The sequence below is a fragment of the Microchirus variegatus genome (assembly GCF_963457635.1).
Source record: "Microchirus variegatus genome assembly, chromosome: 22".
Lineage (NCBI taxonomy): Eukaryota > Metazoa > Chordata > Actinopteri > Pleuronectiformes > Soleidae > Microchirus > Microchirus variegatus.
Genome location: NC_139823.1, coordinates 9,528,036 through 9,554,965, shown reverse-complemented (window position 1 = coordinate 9,554,965; position 26,930 = coordinate 9,528,036). Strand labels below are relative to the sequence as shown.

At 36.1% G+C, this 26,930-nt stretch overlaps 1 protein-coding gene across 3 annotated transcripts in view; it reads right to left on the bottom strand.

Annotated features, from left to right (window-relative positions):
• Positions 1 to 26,930, bottom strand: part of erbb4b (erb-b2 receptor tyrosine kinase 4b) — a gene marked incomplete at both ends in the record, with an annotated part of 268,165 nt that overhangs the window by 34,912 nt on the left and 206,323 nt on the right. For all 3 annotated transcript variants that reach the window (XM_083908815.1, XM_083908817.1, XM_083908816.1), the window contains one exon: positions 25,164 to 25,349. In XM_083908815.1, coding sequence (XP_083764941.1) covers positions 25,164 to 25,349 — 186 coding nt within the window. The remainder of the gene's footprint in view (positions 1 to 25,163; positions 25,350 to 26,930) is intronic.

Below are 26,930 nucleotides of genomic sequence, written 5' to 3'. Positions count from 1 at the left end.
ACTATGTCGTTTTTGATTCTGACCATTTTTTTGAAAAACGTTTTTTTGGTCCAAAACTTGACAAAAACGTCACACTATACTATGCAGTACGTCATACTATACTATGTCTCTAAAATGTGACCATTTTTGGAGAAAAAAATTTGGTCCAAAATTGGACAAAAACGACATACTATACTATGTCGTCCAAAATCTGACCATTTTTTTGAAAAACGTTTTATTGGTCCAAAACTTGACAAAAACGTCACACTATACTATGCAGTACGTCATACTATACTATGTCTCTAAAATGTGACCATTTTTGGAGAAAAAAAATTTGGTCCAAAATTGGACAAAAACGACATACTATACTATGTCGTCCAAAATCTGACCATTTTTTTGAAAAACGTTTTATTGGTCCAAAACTTGACAAAAACGTCACACTATACTATGCAGTACGTCATACTATACTATGTCTCTAAAATGTGACCATTTTTGGAGAAAAAAAAATTTTGGTCCAAAATTGGACAAAAACGACATACTATACTATGTCGTCCAAAAAGTGATCTTTTTATATATATATATTTGTTTGGGCCTTTTTGCCTTTAATGATAGTATAGTGGAGAGAGACAGGAAACGGGAGACAGAGAGATGGTGGATGACACACAGGAAAGACCGCTTGGTGCAGGATTCGAACCAGGATCACCTGCAGCGAGGACTACAGCTTCAGCATATGGGGTCGATGCTCTACCAAGTGAGCCACAGCTGCCCCCAGAATCTGGTCCAAAACTTGATGAAAACGTCACACCATACTATGCAGTATGTTATACTATACTATGTCTCTAAAATGTGACCATTTTTGGAGAAAAAAAATTTGGTCCAAAATTGGACAAAAACGACATACTATACTATGTCGTTTTTGATTCTGACAACTTTTTTTTAAAAACGTTTTTTTGGTCCAAAACTTGACAAAAACGTCACACTATACCATGCAGTACCTCATACTATACTGTGTCTCTAAAATGTGACCATTTTTGGAGAAAAAAAATTTGGTCCAAAATTGGACAAAAAACGACATACTATACTATGTCGTTTTTGATTCTGACAACTTTTTTTTGAAAACGTTTTTTTGGTCCAAAACTTGACAAAAACGTCACACTATACTATGCAGTAACTTATACTATACTGTGTCTCTAAAATGTGACAATTTTTGGAGAAAAAAATTTGGTCCAAAATTGGACAAAAACGACATACTATACTATGTCGTTTTTGATTCTGACAATTTTTTTGAAAAACGTTTTTTTGGTCCAAAACTTGACAAAAACGTCACACTATACTATGCAGTACCTCATACTATACTATGTCTCTAAAATGTGACCATTTTTGGAGAAAAAAAATTTGGTGCAAAATTGGACAAAAACGACATACTATACTATGTCGTTTTTGATTCTGACAATTTTTTTGAAAAACGTTTTTTTGGTCCAAAACTTGACAAAAACGTCACACTATACTATGCAGTACCTCATACTATACTATGTCTCTAAAATGTGACCATTTTTGGAGAAAAAAAATTTGGTCCAAAATTGGACAAAAACGACATACTATACTATGTCGTCCAAAATCTGGCCATTTTTTTATATATATTTGTTTGGGCCTTTTTGCCTTTAATGATAGTATAGTGGAGAGAGACAGGAAACGGGAGACAGAGAGATGGTGGATGACACACAGGAAAGACCGCTTGGTGCAGGATTCGAACCAGGATCACCTGCAGCGAGGACTACAGCTTCAGCATATGGGGTAGATGCTCTACCAAGTGAGCCACCGCTGCCTCCAGATCTGGTCCAAAACTTGATGAAAACGTCACACTATACTATGCAGTACGTTATACTATACTATGTCTCTAAAATGTGACCATTTTTGGAGAAAAAAATTTGGTCCAAAATTGGACAAAAAACGACATACTATACTATGTCGTTTTTGATTCTGACAACTTTTTTTTGAAAACGTTTTTTTGGTCCAAAACTTGACAAAAACGTCACACTATACTATGCAGTAACTTATACTATACTGTGTCTCTAAAATGTGACAATTTTTGGAGAAAAAAATTTGGTCCAAAATTGGACAAAAACGACATACTATACTATGTCGTTTTTGATTCTGACAATTTTTTTGAAAACGTTTTTTGGTCCAAAACTTGACAAAAACGTCACACTATACTATGCAGTACCTCATACTATACTATGTCTCTAAAATGTGACCATTTTTGGAGAAAAAAAATTTGGTCCAAAATTGGACAAAAACGACATACTATACTAAATCGTTTTTGATTCTGACAATTTTTTTGTAAAACGTTTTTTTGGTCCAAAACTTGACAAAAACGTCACACTATACTATGCAGTACCTCATACTATACTATGTCTCTAAAATGTGACCATTTTTGGAGAAAAAAAATTTGGTCCAAAATTGGACAAAAACGACATACTATACTATGTCGTCCAAAATCTGACCATTTTTTTGAAAAACGTTTTATTGGTCCAAAACTTGACAAAAACGTCACACTATACTATGCAGTACGTCATACTATACTATGTCTCTAAAATGTGACCATTTTTGGAGAAAAAAAATTTGGTCCAAAATTGGACAAAAACGACATACTATACTATGTCGTCCAAAATCTGACAATTTTTTTGAAAAACGTTTTATTGGTCCAAAACTTGACAAAAACGTCACACTATACTATGCAGTACGTCATACTATACTATGTCTCTAAAATGTGACCATTTTTGGAGAAAAAAAAATTTTGGTCCAAAATTGGACAAAAACGACATACTATACTATGTCGTCCAAAAAGTGATCTTTTTATATATATATATATTTGTTTGGGCCTTTTTGCCTTTAATGATAGTATAGTGGAGAGAGACAGGAAACGGGAGACAGAGAGATGGTGGATGACACACAGGAAAGACCGCTTGGTGCAGGATTCGAACCAGGATCACCTGCAGCGAGGACTACAGCTTCAGCATATGGGGTCGATGCTCTACCAAGTGAGCCACCGCTGCCCCCAGAATCTGGTCCAAAACTTGATGAAAACGTCACACCATACTATGCAGTATGTTATACTATACTATGTCTCTAAAATGTGACCATTTTTGGAGAAAAAAAATTTGGTCCAAAATTGGACAAAAACGACATACTATACTATGTCGTTTTTGATTCTGACAACTTTTTTTTAAAAACGTTTTTTTGGTCCAAAACTTGACAAAAACGTCACACTATACTATGCAGTACCTCATACTATACTATGTCTCTAAAATGTGACCATTTTTGGAGAAAAAAAATTTGGTGCAAAATTGGACAAAAACGACATACTATACTATGTCGTTTTTGATTCTGACAATTTTTTTGAAAAACGTTTTTTTGGTCCAAAACTTGACAAAAACGTCACACTATACTATGCAGTACCTCATACTATACTATGTCTCTAAAATGTGACCATTTTTGGAGAAAAAAAATTTGGTCCAAAATTGGACAAAAACGACATACTATACTATGTCGTCCAAAATCTGGCCATTTTTTTATATATATTTGTTTGGGCCTTTTTGCCTTTAATGATAGTATAGTGGAGAGAGACAGGAAACGGGAGACAGAGAGATGGTGGATGACACACAGGAAAGACCGCTTGGTGCAGGATTCGAACCAGGATCACCTGCAGCGAGGACTACAGCTTCAGCATATGGGGTAGATGCTCTACCAAGTGAGCCACCGCTGCCTCCAGATCTGGTCCAAAACTTGATGAAAACGTCACACTATACTATGCAGTATGTTATACTATACTATGTCTCTAAAATGTGACCATTTTTGGGAGAAAAAAAATTTGGTCCAAAATTGGACAAAAACGACATACTATACTATGTCGTTTTTGATTCTGACAATTTTTTTGAAAACGTTTTTTTGGTCCAAAACTTGACAAAAACGTCACACTATACTATGCAGTACCTCATACTATACTATGTCTCTAAAATGTGACCATTTTTGGAGAAAAAAAATTTGGTCCAAAATTGGACAAAAACGACATACTATACTAAATCGTTTTTGATTCTGACAATTTTTTTGTAAAACGTTTTTTTGGTCCAAAACTTGACAAAAACGTCACACTATACTATGCAGTACCTCATACTATACTATGTCTCTAAAATGTGACCATTTTTGGAGAAAAAAAATTTGGTCCAAAATTGGACAAAAACGACATACTATACTAAATCGTTTTTGATTCTGACAATTTTTTTGTAAAACGTTTTTTTGGTCCAAAACTTGACAAAAACGTCACACTATACTATGCAGTACCTCATACTATACTATGTCTCTAAAATGTGACCATTTTTGGAGAAAAAAAATTTGGTCCAAAATTGGACAAAAACGACATACTATACTATGTCGTCCAAAATCTGACCATTTTTTTGAAAAACGTTTTATTGGTCCAAAACTTGACAAAAACGTCACACTATACTATGCAGTACGTCATACTATACTATGTCTCTAAAATGTGACCATTTTTGGAGAAAAAAAATTTGGTCCAAAATTGGACAAAAACGACATACTATACTATGTCGTTTTTGATTCTGACAATTTTTTTGAAAAACGTTTTATTGGTCCAAAACTTGACAAAAACGTCACACTATACTATGCAGTACCTCATACTATACTATGTCTCTAAAATGTGACCATTTTTGGAGAAAAAAAATTTGGTCCAAAATTGGACAAAAACGACATACTATACTATGTCGTCCAAAATCTGACCATTTTTTTGAAAAACGTTTTATTGGTCCAAAACTTGACAAAAACGTCACACTATACTATGCAGTACGTCATACTATACTATGTCTCTAAAATGTGACCATTTTTGGAGAAAAAAAATTTGGTCCAAAATTGGACAAAAACGACATACTATACTATGTCGTTTTTGATTCTGACAATTTTTTTGAAAAACGTTTTATTGGTCCAAAACTTGACAAAAACGTCACACTATACTATGCAGTACCTCATACTATACTATGTCTCTAAAATGTGACCATTTTTGGAGAAAAAAAATTTGGTCCAAAATTGGACAAAAACGACATACTATACTATGTCGTCCAAAATCTGACCATTTTTTTGAAAAACGTTTTATTGGTCCAAAACTTGACAAAAACGTCACACTATACTATGCAGTACGTCATACTATACTATGTCTCTAAAATGTGACCATTTTTGGAGAAAAAAAATTTGGTCCAAAATTGGACAAAAACGACATACTATACTATGTCGTTTTTGATTCTGACAATTTTTTTGTAAAACGTTTTTTTGGTCCAAAACTTGACAAAAACGTCACACTATACTATGCAGTACCTCATACTATACTATGTCTCTAAAATGTGACCATTTTTGGAGAAAAAAAATTTGGTCCAAAATTGGACAAAAACGACATACTATACTATGTCGTCCAAAATCTGACCATTTTTTTGAAAAACGTTTTATTGGTCCAAAACTTGACAAAAACGTCACACTATACTATGCAGTACGTCATACTATACTATGTCTCTAAAATGTGACCATTTTTGGAGAAAAAAAATTTGGTCCAAAATTGGACAAAAACGACATACTATACTATGTCGTTTTTGATTCTGACAATTTTTTTGAAAAACGTTTTATTGGTCCAAAACTTGACAAAAACGTCACACTATACTATGCAGTACCTCATACTATACTATGTCTCTAAAATGTGACCATTTTTGGAGAAAAAAAAATTGGTCCAAAATTGGACAAAAACGACATACTATACTATGTCATCCAAAATCTGACCATTTTTTTGAAAAACGTTTTATTGGTCCAAAACTTGACAAAAACGTCACACTATACTATGCAGTACGTCATACTATACTATGTCTCTAAAATGTGACCATTTTTGGAGAAAAAAAATTTGGTCCAAAATTGGACAAAAACGACATACTATACTATGTCGTCCAAAATCTGACAATTTTTTTGAAAAACGTTTTATTGGTCCAAAACTTGACAAAAACGTCACACTATACTATGCAGTACGTCATACTATACTATGTCTCTAAAATGTGACCATTTTTGGAGAAAAAAAAATTTTGGTCCAAAATTGGACAAAAACGACATACTATACTATGTCGTCCAAAAAGTGATCTTTTTATATATATATATATTTGTTTGGGCCTTTTTGCCTTTAATGATAGTATAGTGGAGAGAGACAGGAAACGGGAGACAGAGAGATGGTGGATGACACACAGGAAAGACCGCTTGGTGCAGGATTCGAACCAGGATCACCTGCAGCGAGGACTACAGCTTCAGCATATGGGGTCGATGCTCTACCAAGTGAGCCACCGCTGCCCCCAGAATCTGGTCCAAAACTTGATGAAAACGTCACACCATACTATGCAGTATGTTATACTATACTGTGTCTCTAAAATGTGACCATTTTTGGAGAAAAAAAATTTGGTCCAAAATTGGACAAAAACGACATACTATACTATGTCGTTTTTGATTCTGACAACTTTTTTTTAAAAACGTTTTTTTGGTCCAAAACTTGACAAAAACGTCACACTATACTATGCAGTACCTCATACTATACTATGTCTCTAAAATGTGACCATTTTTGGAGAAAAAAAATTTGGTCCAAAATTGGACAAAAACGACATACTATACTATGTCGTCCAAAATCTGACCATTTTTTTGAAAAACGTTTTATTGGTCCAAAACTTGACAAAAACGTCACACTATACTATGCAGTACGTCATACTATACTATGTCTCTAAAATGTGACCATTTTTGGAGAAAAAAAATTTGGTCCAAAATTGGACAAAAACGACATACTATACTATGTCGTCCAAAATCTGACAATTTTTTTGAAAAACGTTTTATTGGTCCAAAACTTGACAAAAACGTCACACTATACTATGCAGTACGTCATACTATACTATGTCTCTAAAATGTGACCATTTTTGGAGAAAAAAAAATTTTGGTCCAAAATTGGACAAAAACGACATACTATACTATGTCGTCCAAAAAGTGATCTTTTTATATATATATATATATTTGTTTGGGCCTTTTTGCCTTTAATGATAGTATAGTGAAGAGAGACAGGAAACGGGAGACAGAGAGATGGTGGATGACACACAGGAAAGACCGCTTGGTGCAGGATTCGAACCAGGATCACCTGCAGCGAGGACTACAGCTTCAGCATATGGGGTCGATGCTCTACCAAGTGAGCCACCGCTGCCCCCAGAATCTGGTCCAAAACTTGATGAAAACGTCACACCATACTATGCAGTATGTTATACTATACTATGTCTCTAAAATGTGACCATTTTTGGAGAAAAAAAATTTGGTCCAAAATTGGACAAAAACGACATACTATACTATGTCGTTTTTGATTCTGACAACTTTTTTTTAAAAACGTTTTTTTGGTCCAAAACTTGACAAAAACGTCACACTATACTATGCAGTACCTCATACTATACTGTGTCTCTAAAATGTGACCATTTTTGGAGAAAAAAAATTTGGTCCAAAATTGGACAAAAACGACATACTATACTATGTCGTTTTTGATTCTGACAATTTTTTTGAAAACGTTTTTTTGGTCCAAAACTTGACAAAAACGTCACACTATACTATGCAGTACCTCATACTATACTATGTCTCTAAAATGTGACCATTTTTGGAGAAAAAAATTTGGTCCAAAATTGGACAAAAACGACATACTATACTATGTCGTTTTTGATTCTGACAACTTTTTTTTAAAAACGTTTTTTTGGTCCAAAACTTGACAAAAACGTCACACTATACCATGCAGTACCTCATACTATACTGTGTCTCTAAAATGTGACCATTTTTGGAGAAAAAAAATTTGGTCCAAAATTGGACAAAAAACGACATACTATACAATGTCGTTTTTGATTCTGACAACTTTTTTTTGAAAACGTTTTTTTGGTCCAAAACTTGACAAAAACGTCACACTATACTATGCAGTACCTCATACTATACTATGTCTCTAAAATGTGACCATTTTTGGAGAAAAAAAAATTTGGTCCAAAATTGGACAAAAACGACATATGTCGTCCAAAATCTGACCATTTTTTTATATATATTTGTTTGGGCCTTTTTGCCTTTAATGATAGTATAGTGGAGAGAGACAGGAAACGGGAGACAGAGAGATGGTGGATGACACACAGGAAAGACCGCTTGGTGCAGGATTCGAACCAGGATCACCTGCAGCGAGGACTACAGCTTCAGCATATGGGGTAGATGCTCTACCAAGTGAGCCACCGCTGCCTCCAGATCTGGTCCAAAACTTGATGAAAACGTCACACTATACTATGCAGTATGTTATACTATACTATGTCTCTAAAATGTGACCATTTTTGGGAGAAAAAAAATTTGGTCCAAAATTGGACAAAAACGACATACTATACTATGTCGTTTTTGATTCTGACAATTTTTTTGAAAACGTTTTTTTGGTCCAAAACTTGACAAAAACGTCACACTATACTATGCAGTACCTCATACTATACTGTGTCTCTAAAATGTGACCATTTTTGGAGAAAAAAAATTTGGTCCAAAATTGGACAAAACGACATACTATACTATGTCGTTTTTGATTCTGACAATTTTTTTGAAAAACGTTTTTTTGGTCCAAAACTTGACAAAAACGTCACACTATACTATGCAGTACCTCATACTATACTATGTCTCTAAAATGTGACCATTTTTGGAGAAAAAAAATTTGGTCCAAAATTGGACAAAAACGACATACTATACTATGTCGTTTTTGATTCTGACAATTTTTTTGTAAAACGTTTTTTTGGTCCAAAACTTGACAAAAACGTCACACTATACTATGCAGTACCTCATACTATACTATGTCTCTAAAATGTGACCATTTTTGGAGAAAAAAAATTTGGTCCAAAATTGGACAAAAACGACATACTATACTATGTCGTCCAAAATCTGACCTTTTTTTTGAAAAACGTTTTATTGTTCCAAAACTTGACAAAAACGTCACACTATACTATGCAGTACGTCATACTATACTATGTCTCTAAAATGTGACCATTTTTGGAGAAAAAAAATTTGGTCCAAAATTGGACAAAAACGACATACTATACTATGTCGTTTTTGATTCTGACAATTTTTTGGAAAAACGTTTTTTTGGTCCAAAACTTGACAAAACGTCACACTATACTATGCAGTACGTCATACTATACTATGTCTCTAAAATGTGACCATTTTTGGAGAAAAAAAATTTGGTCCAAAATTGGACAAAAACGACATACTATACTATGTCGTTTTTGATTCTGACAATTTTTTTGAAAACGTTTTTTTGGTCCAAAACTTGACAAAAACGTCACACTATACTATGCAGTACCTCATACTATACTATGTCTCTAAAATGTGACCATTTTTGGAGAAAAAAAAGTTTGGTCCAAAATTGGACAAAAACGACATACTATATATACTATGTCGTTTTTGATTCTGACAACTTTTTTTTAAAAACGTTTTTTTGGTCCAAAACTTGACAAAAACGTCACACTATACTATGCAGTACCTCATACTATACTGTGTCTCTAAAATGTGACCATTTTTGGAGAAAAAAAATTTGGTCCAAAATTGGACAAAAAACGACATACTATACTATGTCGTTTTTGATTCTGACAACTTTTTTTTGAAAACGTTTTTTTGGTCCAAAACTTGACAAAAACGTCACACTATACTATGCAGTACCTCATACTATACTGTGTCTCTAAAATGTGACAATTTTTGGAGAAAAAAATTTGGTCCAAAATTGGACAAAAACGACATACTATACTATGTCGTTTTTGATTCTGACAATTTTTTTTAAAAACGTTTTTTTGGTCCAAAACTTGACAAAAACGTCACACTATACTATGCAGTACCTCATACTATACTATGTCTCTAAAATGTGACCATTTTTGGAGAAAAAAAATTTGGTGCAAAATTGGACAAAAACGACATACTATACTATGTCGTTTTTGATTCTGACAATTTTTTTGAAAAACGTTTTTTTGGTCCAAAACTTGACAAAAACGTCACACTATACTATGCAGTACCTCATACTATACTATGTCTCTAAAATGTGACCATTTTTGGAGAAAAAAAATTTGGTCCAAAATTGGACAAAAACGACATACTATACTATGTCGTCCAAAATCTGACCATTTTTTTGAAAAACGTTTTATTGGTCCAAAACTTGACAAAAACGTCACACTATACTATGCAGTACGTCATACTATACTATGTCTCTAAAATGTGACCATTTTTGGAGAAAAAAAGATTTGGTCCAAAATTGGACAAAAACGACATACTATACTATGTCGTTTTTGATTCTGACCATTTTTTTGAAAAACGTTTTTTTGGTCCAAAACTTGACAAAAACGTCACACTATACTATGCAGTACGTCATACTATACTATGTCTCTAAAATGTGACCATTTTTGGAGAAAAAAAATTTGGTCCAAAATTGGACAAAAACGACATACTATACTATGTCATCCAAAATCTGAACTTTTTTTGAAAAACGTTTTATTGGTCCAAAACTTGACAAAAACGTCACACTATACTATGCAGTACGTCATACTATACTATGTCTCTAAAATGTGACAATTTTTGGAGAAAAAAAATTTGGTCCAAAATTGGACAAAAACGACATACTATACTATGTCGTCCAAAATCTGAACTTTTTTTGAAAAACGTTTTATTGGTCCAAAACTTGACAAAAACATCACACTATACTATGCAGTACGTCATACTATACTGTGTCTCTAAAATGTGACCATTTTTGGAGAAAAAAAATTGGGTCCAAAATTGGACAAAAACGACATACTATACTATGTCGTTTTTGATTCTGACAATTTTTTTTTAAAAACGTTTTTTTGGTCCAAAACTTGACAAAAACGTCACACTATACTATGCAGTACCTCATACCATACTGTGTCTCCAAAATGTGACCATTTTTGGAGAAAAAAAATTTGGTCCAAAATTGGACAAAAACGACATACTATACTATGTCGTTTTTGATTCTGACAATTTTTTTGAAAAACGTTTTTTTGGTCCAAAACTTGACAAAAACGCCACACTATACTATGCAGTACCTCATACTATACTATGTCTCTAAAATGTGACCATTTTTGGAGAAAAAAAATTTGGTCCAAAATTGGACAAAAACGACATACTATACTATGTCGTTTTTGATTCTGACAATTTTTTTGAAAACGTTTTTTTGGTCCAAAACTTGACAAAAACGTCACACTATACTATGCAGTACCTCATACTATACTATGTCTCTAAAATGTGACCATTTTTGGAGAAAAAAAACTTTGGTCCAAAATTGGACAAAAACGACATACTATACTATGTCGTTTTTGATTCTGACAATTTTTTTGAAAACGTTTTTTTGGTCCAAAACTTGACAAAAACGTCACACTATACTATGCAGTACCTCATACTATACTATGTCTCTAAAATGTGACCATTTTTGGAGAAAAAAAAGTTTGGTCCAAAATTGGACAAAAACGACATACTATATATACTATGTCGTTTTTGATTCTGACAATTTTTTTGAAAAACGTTTTTTTGGTCCAAAACTTGACAAAAACGCCACACTATACTATGCAGTACCTCATACTATACTATGTCTCTAAAATGTGACCATTTTTGGAGAAAAAAAATTTGGTCCAAAATTGGACAAAAACGACATACTATACTATGTCGTTTTTGATTCTGACAACTTTTTTTTAAAAACGTTTTTTTGGTCCAAAACTTGACAAAAACGTCACACTATACTATGCAGTACCTCATACTATACTGTGTCTCTAAAATGTGACCATTTTTGGAGAAAAAAATTTGGTCCAAAATTGGACAAAAACGACATACGATACTATGTCGTTTTTGATTCTGACCATTTTTTTGAAAACGTTTTTTTGGTCCAAAACTTGACAAAAACGTCACACTATACTATGCAGTACCTCATACTATACTATGTCTCTAAAATGTGACCATTTTTGGAGAAAAAAAATTTGGTCCAAAATTGGACAAAAACGACATACTATACTATGTCGTTTTTGATTCTGCCAATTTTTGGGAAAAACGTTTTTTTGGTCCAAAACTTGACAAAACGTCACACTATACTATGCAGTACGTCATACTATACCATGTCTCTAAAATGTGACCATTTTTGGAGAAAAAAAATTTGGTCCAAAATTGGACCAAATGTCGTCCAAAAAGTGATCTTTTTTTATATATATATATTTGTTTGGGCCTTTTTGCCTTTAATGATAGTATAGTGGAGAGAGACAGGAAACGGGAGACAGAGAGATTGTGGATGACACACAGGAAAGACCGCTTGGTGCAAGATTCGAACCAGGATCACCTGCAGCGAGGACTACAGCTTCAGCATATGGGGAAGATGCTCTACCAAGTGAGCCACCGCTGCCCTCAGAATCTGGTCCAAAACTTGATGAAAACGTCACACTATACTATGCAGTACGTCATACTATACTATGTCTCCAAAATGTGACCATTTTTGGAGAAAAAAAATTTGGTCCAAAATTGGACAAAAACGACATACTATACTATGTCGTTTTTGATTCTGACAACTTTTTTTTAAAAACGTTTTTTTGGTCCAAAACTTGACAAAAACGTCACACTATACTATGCAGTACCTCATACTATACTGTGTCTCTAAAATGTGACCATTTTTGGAGAAAAAAAATTTGGTCCAAAATTGGACAAAAACGACATACTATACTATGTCTTTTTGATTCTGACAACTTTTTTTTAAAAACGTTTTTTTGGTCCAAAACTTGACAAAAACGTCACACTATACTATGCAGTACCTCATACTATACTGTGTCTCTAAAATGTGACCATTTTTGGAGAAAAAAATTTGGTCCAAAATTGGACAAAAACGACATACTATACTATGTCGTTTTTGATTCTGCCAATTTTTGGGAAAAACGTTTTTTTGGTCCAAAACTTGACAAAACGTCACACTATACTATGCAGTACGTCATACTATACCATGTCTCTAAAATGTGACCATTTTTGGAGAAAAAAAATTTGGTCCAAAATTGGACCAAATGTCGTCCAAAAAGTGATCTTTTTTTATATATATATATTTGTTTGGGCCTTTTTGCCTTTAATGATAGTATAGTGGAGAGAGACAGGAAACGGGAGACAGAGAGATTGTGGATGACACACAGGAAAGACCGCTTGGTGCAGGATTCGAACCAGGATCACCTGCAGCGAGGACTACAGCTTCAGCATATGGGGAAGATGCTCTACCAAGTGAGCCACCGCTGCCCCCAGAATCTGGTCCAAAACTTGATGAAAACGCCACACTATACTATGCAGTACCTCATACTATACTATGTCTCTAAAATGTGACCATTTTTGGAGAAAAAAAATTTGGTCCAAAATTGGACAAAAACGACATACTATACTATATTGTTTTTGATTCTGACAACTTTTTTTTAAAAACGTTTTTTTGGTCCAAAACTTGACAAAAACGTCACACTATACTATGCAGTACCTCATACTATACTGTGTCTCTAAAATGTGACCATTTTTGGAGAAAAAAAATTTGGTCCAAAATTGGACAAAAACGACATACTATACTATGTCGTTTTTGATTCTGACAACTTTTTTTTAAAAACGTTTTTTTGGTCCAAAACTTGACAAAAACGTCACACTATACTATGCAGTACCTCATACTATACTGTCTCTAAAATGTGACCATTTTTGGAGAAAAAAAATTTGGTCCAAAATTGGATAAAAACGACATACTATACTATGTCGTTTTTGATTCTGACAATTTTTTTGAAAAACGTTTTTTTGGTCCAAAACTTGACAAAAACGTCACACTATACTATGCAGTACGTTATACTATACTATGTCTCCAAAATGTGACCATTTTTGGAGAGAAAAAATATGGTCCAAAATTGGACAAAAACGACATACTATACTATGTCGTCCAAAATCTGACCAGTTTTTTGAAAAACGTTTTTTTGGTCCAAAACTTGACAAAAACGTCACACTATACTATGTAGTACGTCATACTATACTATATCTCCAAAATGTGACCATTTTTGGAGAAAAAAATTTGGTCCAAAATTGGACAAAATCGACAAACTATACTATGTCGTCCAAAATCTGACCAGTTTTTTGAATAACGTTTTCATTTCATGCAGGAAAGACGGTTTGGTTTGGGATTCGAAACCAATGTTGGCCACAGTAAGGGATCTTGGCTCAACACATGAATAGATCGGGTGCTCTACCATCTGAGCTATACAGTGCCAGGAGAGAGGTCACCAAAACGTCATACCATACTATGTTGTTGACCTCAGTGTCATATTACACTATTTCGTGCAAATCTGACCATTTTTTTGAAAAACGTTTTTTTGGTCCAATACTTGACAAAAACATCATACTATACTATATAGTACGTCCTACTATACTATGTCGTCCATAATGTGACCATTTTTGGAAAAACGTTTTTATGGTCCAAAACTTGACAAAAACATCATACTATACTATGTAGAACATCCTTCTATACTATGTCGTCCATAATGTGACAATTTTTTGAAAAAAAAAATTGGTCCAAAATTTGACAAAAACGACATACTATACTATGTCGTCCAAAATCTGACCATTTTTTTGAAAAGCGTTTTTTTGGTCCAAAACTTGACAAAAACGTCATACTATACTATGTAGTACGTCCTACTATACTATGTCGTCCATAATGTGACTATTTTTTGAAAAAGAAATTGGTCCAAAATTGGACAAAAACGACTTACTATACTATGTCGTCCAAAATCTGACCATTTTTTTGAAAAGTGTTTTTTTGGTCCATAACTTGACAAAAACGTCATACTATACTATGTAGTACGTTCTTCTATACTATGTCGTCCATAATGTGAACATTAAAAAAAAAAAAAAGAATTGGTCAAAAATTTGACAAAAACGACATACTATACTATGTCGTCCAAAATCTGACAATTTTTTTGAAAAACGTTTTTTTGGTCCAATACTTGACAAAAACGTCATACTATACTATGTAGTACGTCCTACTATACTATGTCGTCCATAATGTGACCATTTTTTGAACAAAAAAATTGGTCCAAAATTTGACAAAAACGACATACTATATTATGTCGTCTAAAATCTGACAATTTTTTGGAAAAACGTTTTTTTGGTCCAAAACTTGACAAAAACGTCATACTATACTATGTAGTACGTCCTACTATACTATGTCGTCCATAATGTGACCATTTAAAAAAAAAAATAATTGGTCCAAAATTTGACAAAAACGACATACCATACTATGTCGTCCAAAATCTGACCATTTTTTGGAAAAACGTTTTTTTGGTCCAAAACTTGACAAAAACGTCATACTATACTATGTAGAACGTCCTACTATACTATGTCGTCCATAATGTGACCATTTTTTGAAAAAAAAGATGTTGGTCCAAAATTTGACAAAAACGACATACAATACTATGTCATCCAAAATTGGATTTTTTTTTCTTTTTTATTTATTTGCCCAAAATGTGACCAAAACGTCATACTATACTATGTCGTCGACCTCAGTATCATACTACACTATTTGGGGCAAAATCTGACACATTTTTTGAAAAAAAAATTTTGGTACAAAATTTGACAAATACGTCCTACTATACTATGTCGTCGACCTCAATTTCATACTACACCATGCTGGTAGTGGGCATGTGAGACGTACCGGAATCTACAAGAGAATTCTGTTTCTGCCATGATAACAGCTTCAATGATGCCAAACCCAGTGCCATTATCACTATAAGTGGGCAGGACAGACTAGACCTTTAAACCGAGAGGGGAGAGAAGACAACCACATTAGTGATGATGATTGGCTGAGGTACAGTAAAATTTCACTGTAAGCCAATCAGAGGTAGAGTTGGGCGGGCGTTGTTCACACACAAACAAAAGCAAGCGTAGTCGCACACACAACGACACAAGTGAGTATAATCCTAAAGTAGCAGTCTTGAACTAGACGTATAGTCTTTTTTTTTTCCATAAAAGGAAATAATTTATGCGTTAAATACACACCCTGGACAAAAGTGTTTCTCCACGTCGGTGTCAAGCAATTTCGACCTCATGAAACATCTTTGAACGTCACGCGCTTCCACGAAATGAGTGGCCATTAACACCAAATGAGACGAAGACAGGAGCATTTCTGATCACATGACTGTTGTCACAATTTATTCAGTTTGAAATTTGCCTTTGTGAATGTGAACCAAACCAACTGAAAAATATATACGACAATTTCCATCAGGTGTGGCCCAAAGAACTTTGAGGTGTTTTTTAGGTGTGAACTCACCATAAATCAAAGAAGCATATCATTTCCCCACCTCTACATCTTAAAGATGAACCGATTAAACATTTTCATCTAAAACGTAGATAACTCTCTTTCTTTGAGCAGTTACACAAGTTACTCTGAAGCGGCTGGAAGTAGGTCAAAGCAGCTCACTGAAGGCAACTCACTGGATTTTTTTATATGAAGAAAGCCAGTTCTTTGTATAAAGAGAGAAATGAGACGATAGTTAATATTGGTCTGGAGTAACTTGATATTGGGTTATGTGACTGGCTAGAATATGGCCTGATAGCTTATTGGCATGAACCGACACAATTTATTTTGTTTTGGCCTACCATTTCCTGACCACCACCTTTCTCTCTCCTCACAATACATGCAGTATCTCACCTCTGTCCAAGAGGTGGGTGAGTATGTGCAAATGTATATGCCTTTATATTATGGACTGTATCTGAACCTCCTTGAATGTTTGCATTCCTGACTGTGGGCCCCCAGGTCTCACTGTGTGTGTGTGTGTGTGCATGGCTGTAGGCGATTGTGCGGTAAGCCTCTGAGAGACTGAGGAACCGGCTGCTGCTCTCAATATTGTACAGCTTTCTCTATTGAGCTCTGGGATGCTTCCCTGTGTATGTGTGTGGGAGCAAGAGTGTGTTAGTGTGTGAGGCCTTTACAGCGCGCCCCGGTATGCTGGAAGGGTATGTGAGACGTGCCTGGATTTCATTGAAGTTGAACAAAAGCCATATTGTAACAAGAGGACTCTGTCTCTGCCATGATAACAGCTTCAATAATGCCAAAGCCAGTGCCATAATCAGGATAAGTGAGCAGGACAGATTTGCTATGTTTTTGTTGGATTTGCTCAATTTCTTAGATGATACAGATGACACTCCAAAACAACCTTGAGATGCCATTTCCACAGACAGGGTCCATGGGCACCAGGGTGCAGAACTGGGTGAGGACAAGAAAAAATTAAATATGAACTATTTGTTAATAATGATACTTTAAGTTTGACCTGAACATTTTTTTTGATAACAAAGTTCCACTGCGATAAGTAGTAACTGTATTAGCATAATAAGCAAAACTAATGCACATTAATCATCAATGGTCAAGTCTATACAGAGTGAAAAGTGTTTAAAAAATTATGAAATTGATGCCGTAAAGAATATACGTGACATCTGCAGACATAAGGGAAAATAACAGTGCAAGCCTTACTGCAAAACTATATCCCGTGACCTCCACTCAAATGGCTACATCATGAGTCCACATTTTATTGCTAATTGCAATGAACTGTAATATGGAGAGGTCGAGATCGTTAAAAAGGTTTAATGGCATGTTGGTTGTGCTTGACTCTGCTTTTTTTCCTCTCAATTACCCTCTTCTCATCTTGAAAGGTGCATTACAACGACAAAAGATGACAGTCAGGGTGAGTGTGCTTTAACACAGCTTTGGCTTATCAACTATACAACAGATCTTGAGGTCACAGTGTTAAGGTATACTGTATATAACAACTGCTACTTTTGATTTTTTCTTTATTGAAAATTGTCACTGCATACATGGATTTTATATTTAATCAAATTTTTTTTTGCAGGACCATGGATGGAATGGTTATTATGATGTATAATACACACTACAACAGGAATTGGTAGCCTTCGATGTGTATTCAATTGGCAATTGATAGCTGATCGCATACTACCTCAGTCAGCTTGTTGTGATTATTGAAACCCCAGCCCCAAATGTATATATTATATTAGTTAAATTGTTGTAATTTTTACATCTTGCCTTAAACCTCACTGTTAACATTAACACACATAATCGATTACAACTGTGCAAAGTAGTTAAGTGGTTTTGTCCTGTACAAAACACTATACCTTTTCAAATGTGACTAGTGGGGGAGTCCACTTCTGCAGCCTATACATATGCAGGCTACATGTGGATACAAAGATACTGGTGAGGAAGATATATACACTCACACACACGTGCAGACACACACACACGTGCAGACACACACACACACACACACCTGATCTCTATTTGCAGATATATGAGTGTAAGTATGTCTATTTCCTCTGGGAAATAAATAGAAAATCACAGGGGATCCTGTTCTTTAATGAGTAGTGAGAGGAGGAAATATAGGGCAATGGTTTGATTTTGAAAGAATACATCCCCAGCACAATGTTTGTATTCAGGAAAAGGTTAAGAAGTATTGGCAACATTTGAAGTTTAAAGTGAAATGATGTATTTATATTAATTCCATATATAGTATACACATACCTTTTTACATCAGTTTCTGTGTCTGTGTGCTTGTTCCAGGTCAATACCACACATATTGTTCCGTGTGCATGTTTGCCAGTGCGCATCAGTCCATGTGTGCCCTAAATGAATCCAATCAAATCATGACACACTGAATCTGCCCGTGTTTTGCCAGTTGTGATACCTACAGGCCTTCATTTACCTGTGTGTGTGAGTGTGTGTCTGTGGCAGTCACTCATTAGTGTAGACCTGTCTCTCTGAGCTGCCAGTCTCATCCATTGTGTGGGCCCGCCTGCAGTCATCCATTTCCCCCAATGCCCTACTTGGCCACATCCATCTCCACTCAGCCAAACACTGTTAAAACCACGTCACTGCTGTGTGTGTGTATGCGTGATTGAGTGAGGGGGGGGAAAAGAGAGGGAATGAAAAAGAGAGGGCAAATTCCTCTTGGCTTGTCTGTACTTTTGACTGACAACATGGCAACTGTGAGGTTTGTTGGTGTTTGTGAGAAGTGACTATTTATCTGTCTGCTGCCTTGAGGTCGGTGCTTTTGCATTCATTATTATTGCAGGTGATGACATTTCTTTACAAATATATGTATATATATATATATTTTTTTTTAAACATAATTTGAATAAACTGTGTGATAAATACGGTTATGGTGATTGATGATACAAGTGCATGCATTTTCCACTTCTCATCTGCTGTGTGTCATAGTGACAGCAGATTGAGCAAAGTAGCCCAGATGTCCTCCCTGTTCTCTGGCCAAGTCCTCCAGTTCTTGCAGGGAAATCCCTGGGGCATCCCCTGTAATCTCTCCAGCATGTCCTCGGATGTTCCAAAAACGCTGCCAGAGAGATGCATCATCCTCCATTTCCCTCGAAGCTCTGGCTTTTTCTCAAACAACCGCAAGCAGTAACGCAGCATCCAGCACCTGGGTGCCTCCCCCACCAATCCTGATACAGTTTAAAATGAAAGAAGCCAGTTGTTTCCTCTTGAGGGGACACAAGCATGACTGTTTTTTTTATTTTTCATTAATCCTCTCAACGGGGGATTTAGCTGATGAAGTTTTAATACATACAATAAAGTTTTCCTTAATTTCACAATGACTGCTTGATAGTCTGAATCTTAATGTATACAAAAATCTTGTTATCGCATATGTTTGACTAAATCTGTTTCTAAGACTTAATTTTGGTGATTTTAAATCCTTCCTCTTTCATTTTTAAAGCTGTCCTAGACCGGAAGTTCCAATTAACGCTGTTGTTTAGTGTGTATCTGCGTCATTACCTTGTTTACGAAGCCCTGAAGTTTCGAAACAAACAGTTCAGCCATTGTTGAGAACGCTGTGTTTTATTGTAATCTCGGTCTCAGCGAGATCTCTGAAAAAACCCGGTCCGGTTACGTAAACAGCGGTTCTCCTGAACAGCAGAGCCTCCTACTCCGGGCACTAGTCCGGGTACATCCGGTTGCGTACATTGAACCGCAGAAGAAGAATAAAGTCCGTTGTGGAGGTGTTTCACGAGCGACAGTGTCTTCTGACTCCGGGTCTTTGTCATAAAAGGGACTGCGGCGGGGAGTCGTGAAGAAGCTATTTTTAAACATTGTTAAAACAATGTTTTGATAATGAGGAGCAGTGCATCCACCCTTCCAGAAGGGGGAGCAGCACTTCTGAGAGCTGGTGTGCTGAATATGTCACTTCCGGGTACTGGCCAATCACAAGATAGTTGGGCGGGCTCTACGCTGGCTGGCCAATCACAACACAGTCTGTCTTCTGGGTGTGAGATTTATGTCTGAAATATCGCGGCTGGGGAACAGTGTCAGAAAAGATGATTTCTGTTGGCTCGTTTACAGCAAAAAGGAGGTTTTTGACCATAAAAACAAGTTAATGTATGTAAGTAGACCTCCATAACTAACATATTGCAACAGGACCACTATATGTGAGCTTTAAGACAGTGGTCACATTTGGTATGGATGTCACTGTGACAGTTGTTTTTAACACAAACCTGGAAGTACAAGTAGTGGATGCCAAAGTCAACTCTTTCTTAACCCATTCTTAAAAAAGCTGAATGTTTAATATCGCAAAGCACAATTAAATTCTTCCTATTAAGGACACCTGTAGGGTTATAGATAGATGGAAGATTGGACATTTCCATCAAAGACAGTTGTCTTCCCATATCAGTAAGCCAATTTGTAAGCCAATAAGCCAAGTCAAGTACCCCTTAACAGTAATGACCATGTATAGTATGCTTTAATACCACTTACATGAGAAAACAACAAAACAAACACCTTTTGCATCACCGATCCACTACGAAGAAAACTGCAACTGAAAGAAATAAAACGCACATAAAGCTGCTCACTCAAATTAAACAAGCCTTTCAGGCTGATATTGCAGGGGAAGGTATTCTGGGCACTCACATGGAACCGTACACTTACAGTGTTTATGCTGTCATGAAAGACAACGACAAAAGAGCTTTAAAAAAATAATTAGTTTGGAAGTGAAAAAAGAACGCAGAGACAGAGAGAGTGGAAAGGGGACAGGCGGACACTTGATATCTAAGGGTAGGTACTATCAAAGTCTTGAGGCCTGTGATCTTCTCCTCGCTCTGTAATTTAACATGTAGTCTAGAAGCAGGCATATACTATCTGCCAGTGCCTCTCAGAACCAAATGTAATTGAAATGTTTGCTCTAAAAGACAGAAAGGGGGGGGAAAAAAATCAAGGAACTGGATTGTGGTTGACTTCTAGTCTGCAGCCTCGTCGCGTATTGTTCTTACAAGTTCGGAGGGAGACAAAAATAACGAAAACAAAAATAAAATAACCATATACTGAAATAAATATTGACAGAGAGAGACAGTTGGGGAGGCTGAGTTTTTCATTGCAACCCAAGGGATATATGTAATGAGCTGGAAAGGGGCATGTTTGCTCAGTCTGGTTTACACAAAGAAATGACACTGTGATACTCAGAGTGGGGCCTTCGTAGCACACGGAGACACAGAGAGAGAGAGAGAGAGAGAGAATACCTGATGTGAGCAACAATGTTGAAGAACATTAGAACAGTTTTCACTGAGAAGCTTGCTGATATAACTGAAGTTGTTTAAACCGCGGTGCTATATTGATGAGGTTATTATGCATCGTTTCGAACAACAAGTCTCACAGGGAGCCACTCCGATTTCCTTCAAAGGTGGCATGAGTGGAGTTCCCACTAAATAATTAACAGCAAAATAAATCCTGTTGGCAACAACCATTGTTGTGTACAAGCTGCGCGTCTGCGGCTTATATTATTTCCCCGTCTTTTCATCTTGTTTAGTGTCTCTACTTGTAATTCAAAAGAATTATTGTGGACGCCTCCACGCTGTCCCAGCTTACAAAAGGGAGCCTGTTCGCCGACAGTACAGTCAAATTTTAATATTAGAATGCAGAAAATAGCTGCAATAACGGCGTTTTCTACCCACGTCATCACATCAAGCTTGACGAGGTTGAGATGAAACCAACTTCACTCTGTACTCTGCAAAACAGTCCTATCACATGTCACATTTGTGTTGAAGATATTTACAAAATGTACGATTCTTTCCGCTGACATTTAAAGATACAGTGCATTAATATATATAGTCATAAACTTTGTTCAAAGTGGGCTGTAGGAGTCTAAATAAAATTAATCTGACCTCTAAAGGTGCAGTGGCCTAGCTAATGTTATTGCTTTATAAGTTTAAAAGCGAAATCATTTTTTGCAAATGTGAATGGCATAACAACAAAGTAAAGAAAATACATATTTTGAATGTGTCTCTATGACTAAAAAGAAGCCAACATATGCCCGTGAAGTTATTTTTACTTAACCATTAGTGCGCCTGTGGCACAGAGCCATGCCGCAGGTTTTCATGACAAATTGCCATGGACATCCTGGGTTGTGGCTTGTGTTGTTGAGTCAAAGGTATGATTCACTGTAGATCACATTTTTAGCAGTGATATAAAGTAGCAATAATTGTGCAGAAGTCACAAAATAGAGCGTTTTTTTCTTTTCTTTGTTTTTCATAAAAACAAGCCAAGCCAAATTTGAACTGCTACGCATTTCCTAATTTCACAAATTCAATCCGTTTTTTAAACATTTTTAGTACTTTTTGTTCAGGTGTGTTTATATAGTTGGTGAAAATTGTTATTTTCTCCATCAGATTGCCTAGGTTGTGCTGAAAAAAGGACATGAGACACTCTATATTGCACATTCTTACACCCTCTGTGTATACTGTATGTTTAAATATACTAGCAGCCAAAATGCTCTTTGTTCTAAGGGTTAATACCACACATTCTGATATACCGTTGAATATTATATTGTAGTGGCAGCTCCAAATCAAAACATATGACATCGTACTCTATATATATGAAGGGAAAGGGCCAAAGTGTTGGGAAACTAGAAGGATATTTAAAAAGTAAGCAGACATAATGAGGAAAAAGTGATATAGTAGGTTGTAGTAAGGGAATATGGAAAGATAAAACAGGAAAATAAAAATAAAAAAAAAATCGGTGGCATCTGAGTCCTGCATGCATAGTAGCTCTGATGAATCTGCTCATTAGTATGACTCTCAGGGCAGATCGCGCCATTAATAATATATGGTTGTGATGGCAGCCATGACAGAGAGGGAGGGCCACAGAGATGTTGCCTCAGACAGCGGGGCCCTGTCACATGTAAGCGTCCTGACAGACTCGCAAGTCTCTGCGCAGCATGAGTAGATGTACACGGTAATAAAAATGTGTATGAAAAATGATAAGGAAATAATTTGCAGGAAATTGCACATTTCAGGACTCAAGTGCGAAATAAGTTATCATGAAACGTGCGTGCTGTGGATCGGGTTGGTCTATGTCTCAGTTTTCAGGTGGGTGTGATGTATAGGATATCATTTCCACTAATGTAGCCAAGGTGTGATTTTTATCAGGGCTGTAAGGACAAAGAAATCCAATCTTTATGCGTCAGTTTTTAAATCAGATCTGTGTCAGTTCAGATGTATATCCCGAAACTGGCCATGCAACAAGTGGGAACAGTCAAATTAGAAGAACACATGCCAATGTCCCTGCACCAACAATGGAGGACAGTTAAATCTTCACCACAACACTGAGATAGCTTCTACTTCTTACCTGCTTCAATATCGAGTTCCCATTGTAGTCAGATGTAAGACACTTGTGTTATGAATGAGAACCGTCAAATCTGATGTCCTCCAAGTCTGACTTGATTCAGAACGGAACAACGTATGGATGGTAATGTAAGCACCATCATTGTCTTGTCTTGTGTACGTGTCCCCCCATGGCTATTTGTTTACACATGAGCTGAAGCCAATTATTGAAAATACAAAACAATAACCACTTGAGATACACAGTAACAGTAGTAAATTATGTATCATCATATCTACCCTTTATGAATTATAAATCCCTCCATGTCGACAACTGTTCACAGTGGGCACATGCCATATTTATTCATGTGTGTACAGGCAATCTCCATGAATTTCCCGCAAAGTAATTTGTGTGATTAATTTCGTACCATGTCAATATTTGTGTTAGGCAGCACGGGGAGTTTGTCAGCACGGTAAAATTAATGCATGCGTTGATTGCCTTTGGTATAAAAAAAAAAGCATTTATATGGTACAATCATAACTGTGTCCCAACGTTTAACTAATAGCTCCAATTTTTAAAAAATGTTTTCCCCACAGAAGCAACTGTGTGCTGATTTAGCCAGAACGTACAGCTAAAATATATGTCTGGATATTAAACTTAGCACTGTAAATGTATTGTAAGCTTACTTAAAAACATAATTATATCATGTGCTCATTGAAAATGTATGTTTATTAAATATTTGGCTGTGTTGAAGTCAGAGAAATGTTGATTTAACCAAAGTTAAACCCAACACTATCGAAACTAATTGTAATATATTACGCATTCTCATACCCATGAACCTGTAAATTCCCTGCAATCCACACACATAAGCTTTAAATTATTTACTTCATGTCTTTAGAGAGGCAGGCAAGGAACACCTTTGTCTGCTTTTGAATCTCCCACACAGAAGCACACACTCTCACCCACATTCCTGGTCTCTGGCTATCAGCCTTCCCTGAACATATCTTTTGTTTTCACTTGGCCACTATTAGATGACGCATGTTATAACAGAGTGTAGAGGTGATTTGGTTGTCGAACCATTTGATCTAAATAAAATGGATGTAATGGCTTGTCGCAACACAAGCCAAAGGATTCTTGGGCTCTCTAAGTCCAAATAACCACTGATCATTGATTCAGATCATTTTGTCCAACAGTCAACACAGCTAAATGCCCAAGATGGTGAATTGATAAACAACAATTCATCTTTAAAAAAATATAAAACCATCAATGAAAAACACTAAAAATCAGCACTTATATCAGCTGCCAACCGACCAGATTATCAAATACCAAAGCCAAGCAATGGACTAATCAGGGCCAGTCAATTAGGCGATTAATAAACCAACACAGCCAGACAATAAACAAATGAAGTAAGGTTTCCCATTCTTACCTTGGCGATCTGGACACACCAGTTGAGCAACAGCTGGGATCCAATATTGTCCTTGTGCTCGTGGACATAGTCGAGCAGGCACCCATGAGGCATCAGTTGTGTGACCAGCTGGATGGTGGGACTCAGGCAGACACCCAGCAGGCGGACCAGGTGGGGGTGCTCCATGCTAGCCATAATCAGGGCCTCCTGAATGAGACAGATATACACTCAGGCATGTGGGGGGGAAGAGAGGAGCGGAGGTTGGAGTTGAGATTTGTGATAGTTTGCCAACAGATTCTGCAACGTTGTTTACTGCAGGCATCTGCCAACTGTTTTAGGAAACATAAACATGACTATATCACAGCCATGCTATTTATCTAACAGTCCATTTAAAACAGCTTGTAAATCTGCTTTGAAGTGAGGTATCGCCGTGGACTCTTTTTCTCCAAAAAAATCAAACAAATAAAGGCAAGATTTAAATGCTTTTTGGCTGCCATCATTAGTTAAGCATGTATTAGGGGAAAACTGACATGCTCGTAATAGTCGGTGTCTACTGCAAACGACGTCTCACAAGGTTTTCTGCACAAATGATGACTGTGCGTAACCTTCTAAGAAATGTTAACCAAGGCTACATTGAGTATTCACAACTTGTATTGCACCCAACCAGGTGGTTTGTCAGAATGGACTGGAAAGATCCAGAAAAATGCCGGGTACAAGACTCAACACACTGGTAAAGTCCATCATATTTACAAGTGTAGACTGAACTGCTGAAGATCACAGGCGCCACTATTCTGTTTAAGGCTGAAGTTTCTTTTGAAGAAATCAGCAAGGTTCCACCAAGTCAGAAACAGTAGGTTTATTATTCAGACCCTCAACATCAAAGTGACTCGCTGCTTCACAACGCTGTTAGCCTTCTTTATGGCAAATACAAACACAGGTGAGATAGTTGTGAATCACAGAATCGTGTCCTTAAGCACAACACAATGTACCGAGTTTGGTCTATAATATTTCTATGATTGCCTATGCCACAGACATGCATATAAAAATGCTGTTTCAGCGCATTATTAATTAAAAAATAATAATAATTTGCTTGGGCTTCTAGAATAAGATTCACCGATCCTATACTATACATGATAGTTCAGAAATGGTACCAAAGATGGAAATTGACCAATACTTGTTTGCAATGTGTCCAAAAGCATTGCTAACACGAAGAGTATAGTTGTTTGGGCCTTTAATGGATAGGACAGTGAAGCATGAAAAGGGGGGTAAGACATGCAGCAAAGGACTGTGGGTGGAATTGAACCCATGCCACCGCAATGGGCCCTTTGCCCTTTATGGAGGCACCAGCTACCAATTGAGCTATCCCACACCCCAAACAAGACAATTCTGAATGAGATGGATAGATGTGCAACAGATATACAACACAGCACAGGAAGGCTGTGTGTGTACTTGTGTTTGTTAAATCTTAAGGAACTTGTCAGGCATCAATATTTATCTTGTCAGGACCAGCAGTCCTCATGGACACCAAACCTGGTCCTAAATAGGAAGAAGATACTTCCTGAAGAACTGGTTGAGTTTTAGGCTAAGATTTGAGTTGTGGTTATGTTAAGGTTGGGGATAGCACTTCATTTAGGCTCTCCATATGACTGGAAGTCATTGCAAAGTCCTAAACCAGTGCGTGTGTGTGTTTTTTTCCCCTTCTCACATGTAGAGCAGCCAAAAACAAACCATCACAACCATAGGGTGTCAAAGCCTTTCAAGCCTGCATGTATGCATGCGTGTGGCTGT